This window comes from Heptranchias perlo, chromosome 8 (genome assembly GCF_035084215.1).
Source record: "Heptranchias perlo isolate sHepPer1 chromosome 8, sHepPer1.hap1, whole genome shotgun sequence".
Taxonomy (NCBI): Eukaryota; Metazoa; Chordata; class Chondrichthyes; order Hexanchiformes; family Hexanchidae; genus Heptranchias; species Heptranchias perlo.
In genome coordinates, this window is record NC_090332.1 from 76,403,434 (window position 1) to 76,409,433 (window position 6,000).

Sequence of the window (6,000 nt, forward strand, 5' to 3'; positions counted from 1 at the left end):
TAAGCCCTTATCTTGTGCAGTAATCTTTTATGTGGCACCTTATCGAATGCCTTTTGGAATCCATTGGTTCCCCTTTATCCATCCTGCCTGTTACTTCCTCAAAGAACTCTAATAAATTTGTCAGACATGATTTTCCCTTCGTAAAACCATGTTGACTCTCCTTGATTGTATTATGAGTCTCCAAATGTCCTGCTACTACTTCCTTAATAATGGATTTTAGCATTTTCCCAATGATAGATGTTAGGCTAACTGGTCTACAGTTACCTGCTTTCTGTCTCACTCCCTTCTTGAATAGGGGTGTTACATTTGCGGTTTTCCAATCCGCTGGGACCTTTCCAGAATCTAGTGAATTCTGGAAGATTACAACCAATGCATCCACTGTCTCTGTAGCCACTTCCTTTAAGACCCTCGGATGCAAGCCATCAGGTCCAGGGGACTTGTCAGCCTTTAGACCCATTAGTTTACCTGGTACTTTTTCTCTAGTGATTGTTTTTAGTTCCTCCCTCCCCTTTGCCCCTTGATTTTCTACTATTATTGGTATGTTACTAGCATCTTCTACTGTGAAGACAGATACAAAATATCTGTTCAATTCCTCTGCCATTTCCTTGTTTTTCATTATTATTTCCCCAGTCTCATCCTCTAAGGGGCCAATGTTTACTTTAGCTGCCCTTTTCCTTTTTATATACTTGTAGAAGCTTTTACTGTCAGTTTTTATATTTCTTGCTAATTTACTCTCATAATTTATTATCTCCCTCTTTATTATTCTTTTAGTCATCCTTTGCTGGTTTTTAAAGTTTTCCCAATCTTCGGGCTTACCAGTAATCTTTGCCATGTTGTATGCTTTTTCTTTTAACCTGATACCATCCTTGACTTCCTTAGTTAGCCATAGTTGGTTCAACCTTTTTGTGGAGTCTTTCCTCCTCACAGGGATATATTTTTGTTGCGAGTCATAAAATATCTTTTTAAATGTTTGCCACTGCTTATCCACCATCATACCATCTAATCTGTTTACCCAGTCCAGTTTAGCCAATTCTGCTCTCATTCCTTTATGATTGCCCTTATTTAAGTTTAATACAGTAGTTTCAGACCCAAGATCCTCGCTCTCAAACTGGATGTGAAATTCTATCATGTTATGATCACTGCTTCCCAAGGGATCCTTTACTTTGAGATCATTAATTAATCCTGTTTCATTACCCATTACCAGATCCAAAATGGCCTGTTCCGTGGTTGGTTCCCCGACGTATTGGTCTAAGAAACAGTCCCTAATACACTCTATGAATTCCTCCTCAGGGGTATTTTTGCCAATTTGATTTGTCCAATCTATGTGAAAGTTAAAATTGCCCGTGATTATTGCATTACCTTTTTTACAAGCCCCCCTTATTTCCTGATTTATATTTTGCCCTACAGTGTAGCTACTGTTAGGGGGCCTATATACTACTCCCACCAGTGATTTCTTTCCCTTGCTATTTCTTACCTCCACCCAAACTGATTCGACATCTTGATCTTCTGAGCCAAGATCATTTCTCACTATTATACCAATTTCATCCTTTATTAACAGAGATACCCCACCTCTATACTCATCCTCTATACTCATATACAGTTTCATCTGTTGGGGACGTCATTCCACCTCTCAATGACGCTTGTTTAAAGAAGGAATAAAAACTGAAAATGCTGGAAACACTGAGCAGGTCAGGCAGCATCTGTGGAGAAAGAAACAGAGTTAACATTTCAGGTCGTTGACCTTTCATCAGAACTGGAAGATGTTAAGATTAACAGCTTTTAAGCAAGTACAGAGCTAGGGAATAGGGGAGGTGAAGGAGAGAACAAAGGGAAAGGTCTGTGATAGGATGGAGGGCAGGAGTGATTAAATTACAAAAGGGTTAAAGTGCAAGGCAAAAGGGGGTGGTAATGGGACATGTATAGAAACAAAAGATGGGTCCAGAGGAGGTGCAAATGGTTACAGCAGAATAGCAGAGGGGGAGGGAAGCTGGAAAATCTGACAAAGAGAGGACGTCTCCCATGGTCCAGGAGAAATGTAAGTGACCACAGGGGTGCGGACCATCCTGCCGGCTGTGTACTGATCGTGGATCCCCAACCCAAGCACCATCAAGTGGGCTGGAACATTCTACTACTTAGTCATGAGGAACTGAAACAATTTTTACTGTGATGATTCAGGTTATCAAACCTCCCTCTCACTCCCAAACAATCCTACTACTTGTCGTGAGAATGGACATGGAATCAAAAGAACATTTTTTCAGGGATGTCTCCAGTTTCCATCTACATTTGCCAGAGTTTTAAATCTTGCCCTATTCTAGTTTCTCTCCTTATAACCCATTTTTGATTATGGGCTGCTCTTCAGACACCTGAAGAAACCATAAAGTTTCTCAACCTGAAGACAGGTTTATAGAACCGTTTTTAAGCGACTTAGTATTCCAGAAAGACACAAGAGGCCAGACAGATAGAAAATCGCAGCGAGGATGTGTCCAAATCCCTGATGAGTGACCCGGATGAGTGAGACTCCATGGTAGGGGTGTGATTTTGTAAACTGACCTCGAAGTTGCGATCACACAAACAGAACGATACCTTCAGGGCATTGTTATTAAATGGTAAAGAGGGAAAGAGTGGACTAGAAAATAATTGGAAGCAAAACACAACCGCTGATATCCAAGGCAGAAAACAGGAGAAGCCTGGTCAGAGAAGGCCTTTTGACCCGTTGTGCTCTTTGAGAGAGCTCTCCAATTTAGTCCCACACCCCAGCTTTTTCCCTATATCCCTGCAAATTAGCCCTCTTCAGGCCCAATTACTTTTTGAAAGTTCCCATGGAATCTGCTTCCACCACTTTAAGATAGTGCGTTCCAGATCTTAACAATCCTCTGTGTGAAAAAAATTCTAATTTCCCCTCTAGTTCGTTCTTCTGCCAATTATTTTAAATCTATGACCTCTGGTTACTGACCCATTTGCCAGAGGAAACAGTTTCTCCCTACTTGCTCTATCAAAACCCCTCATAATTTTGAATATCTCTATTAGGTCTCCCCTTAACCTTCTCTGCTCTAAGGAGAACAATCCCAGCTCCTCCGATCTCTCCACATAACTGAAGTCCCTCATCCCTGGTATCATCCTGGTAAACCTCCTCTGTACCCTCTCCAAGGCCTTAACATCCTTCCTAAAGTTTGGTGCCCAGAATTGTACACAATACTCCAGCTAACGCCTAACCAGTGATTTATAAAGGTTTAGCATGATTTCCTTGTTTTTGTATTCAATCCCCCAATTTACAAAGCCAAGCATCCTTTCTTAACCTCCATATCAACTTGCTCTGCCACCTTCAAAGATTTGTGAAAATGCACCTCCAGGTCCCTCTGCTCTTGCATCCCCCTCAAAATAGTGCCATTTAGATTATACTGCCTTTCCATGTTGTTCCTCCCAAAGTGCATTATTTCACACTTATCCACATTTGCCATGTGTCTGCCCATTTCACCAATCTGTCTATGTCCTCCTGAAGTATGCTACTATCCTCCTCACTGTTTTCTACCTTGCCAAGTTTTGTATCATCCGCAAACTTCAAAACTGTACTCCCTATACCCAAGTCCAGGTCATTTATATATAACAAGAAAAGCAATGGTCCTAATACCGACCCCCGGGGGACCTCACTGCATACTTCTCTTCAGTCAGAAAAACATCCGTTCACCACTACTCTCTGTCTTCTATCCCTTAGCCAATTACGTACCCAAGTTACCACTGCCCCTTTAATCCCATGTGCTTCTATTTTCCAAATAAGTCTGTTATGTGGTACTTCATGAAATGCTTTTTGAAAATCCATATATACAATATATACTGCACCACCTTCATCAACCCTTTCTGATACTTCATCAAAGAACTCAAATCAGATTAGTCAGACATGATTTGCCTTTAACAAATCCATGCTGGCTGTCCCTTATTAACCCTTGCTTCTCCAAGTGAGAATTAATTTTGTCCTTGACAATGGCCTCTAGTTCTTTTGTCAACAGAGATGTTAGTCTGTAGTTACCAGGTTTATCCCTCTCCCCTTTTTGAACAGGGGTGTAACATTTGCAATCCTCTAGTCCTCTGGCACTACTCCCATATCCAAGGAGGATTGAAAGATTGTGGTCAGAGCTTCTGCGATCTCCACCTTAGCTTCCCTCAGCAATCTAGGATGCATCCCATCTGGACCCAGTGATTTGTTAACTTTGAGTGATGCAAATCTGTTTAGCACCTCCTTTCTATCTATTTTTATCCTATCCAATATCTCTACTCCCCCCTCCTCTACTGCAACGTTAACTTCATCCTCTTCTTTTGTGAAGACAGATGCAAAGTATTCATTCAGTACCTCAGTCATGTCCTCTGTCTCCACAAGATTTCCTTTTTTGTCCCTAATCAGCACCATCATTCCTTTAACTATCCTTTTACATTTTATATGTTTATAAAAGATTTTTGGGTTCCCTTTTATGTTACCCTCTAATCTTTTCTCATGTTCTCTCTTTGCCCTTACATCCTTTCTCAATTTCCCTCTGCACTCTCTGTATTCTGCCTGGTTTTCTACTGTATTCGGAACCTGATATTCCAGGAATGTAGAATGTAGAAGCCAAAGTCAAACTGCTGCAGCTGCTGAAAATCTGAAATAAAAACAGAAAATGCTAGAAACACTCAGCAGGTCAGGCAGCATCTGTGGAGAGAAGAAGGTAGGGTTAACGTTTCAGGTCGATGACCTTTTGTCAGAATGTTCTGCGAAATGTCATCGACCTGAAACATTCTCTGCATCAGAAAAGGCCACAAAAGGATCATTTTTCAAAGAGTTTGCCTTGTTCCAACCTACAATATCACAAGATATTAATGGTGAGGAAGGCCATTCGGCCCATCATAATTCATCCATCCTGAGAGATCCCAGTGTTCCCCCCATTGTAACATCCACTTGTTTCTTAAATGATTCCAAGGTTTCTGCCTCCACTACTTTATCTGGAAATTTATTCCATCGCATTGATCTCTGCAAATCTCCTGATGTCAGTCCCAAAGTTACCTTTTATTAATTTGAATTGGTGTCCTCTAGTTCTACTCCCACAGTTTAATTTAAAGTAAACTTTGCTGAAATCACAATTATGGCTGACATCTGATACAATAAAAGTTCTGCAATTAATACATAAAACCCTTTTAAGAAAATTCTACTTAATCCAAGATGAAGTGTAGACCTGGTGGTCTTTATCACATAAGAGTTGTCTAAGTAGAGCCATTCATTTTGTAATTTACCTCCTGTGAGAAGATGCCATTTACCTCCTGAGTGATGCTGACATATATCATTACACTCTCTCCTTTTCTGTTCAATCTGCCTCATAAACCCAAAACTAATATGGGCTAGTAGTACCTTTGTAATTGAACAACACCTTTGTAATTGAACAACACAACAGCAACAGCAACTTCCAATTGTGTAATCCTTCCCCTTCCCTCTCTACAGCTTTTTTTTAAACTTCTCATTTTAAATATATATGAATATGCTGCCTTTCTATCAGAGTGACTGGTCTGGGCAGTCGTGTGTACAGTCTGGGGAGGTTTGGGATATTTCTGTGTAAGTTGTGTGTACTCAGGTGATGCTGAACTGATTTCCCTATAATGTGCTTTGATCTTTTTGATCAACAGTAACAAGGGAATGGAACACCTGTACAGTATGAAGTGTAAGAACGTGGTGCCACTGTATGACTTGCTGCTGGAGATGCTGGATGCTCACAGAATGCACACGCCAGTGGACAAGACCCAGTCTGGAGGAAATGGTGCAAGTCCAATGAATAGAGGGGCCACCTCATCCTCTTCATCGTCACTAAAGAAGACTGACGTGAGTTTTGAAACGTCCAGATAGGTAATTGATCCAATGGTGCACAGTATTAATGGAAAACCCAACAGAAAACTACTTATGATCACTTGCAAATGAAGCAAATGTCACTGCAGCATAATCATATCGCTTCAGCTTCATCTAAACACACTCCATCCATCTCT

At 40.8% G+C, this 6,000-nt stretch overlaps 1 protein-coding gene across 1 annotated transcript in view; it reads left to right on the top strand.

Annotated features, from left to right (window-relative positions):
- Positions 1-6,000, top strand: part of esr1 (estrogen receptor 1) — a 228,103-nt gene extending 222,103 nt beyond the window's left edge. Inside the window, exon 8 of the mRNA XM_067989369.1 lies at positions 5,647-6,000. Coding sequence (XP_067845470.1) covers positions 5,647-5,863 — 217 coding nt within the window. The 3' untranslated portion in view covers positions 5,864-6,000. The remainder of the gene's footprint in view (positions 1-5,646) is intronic.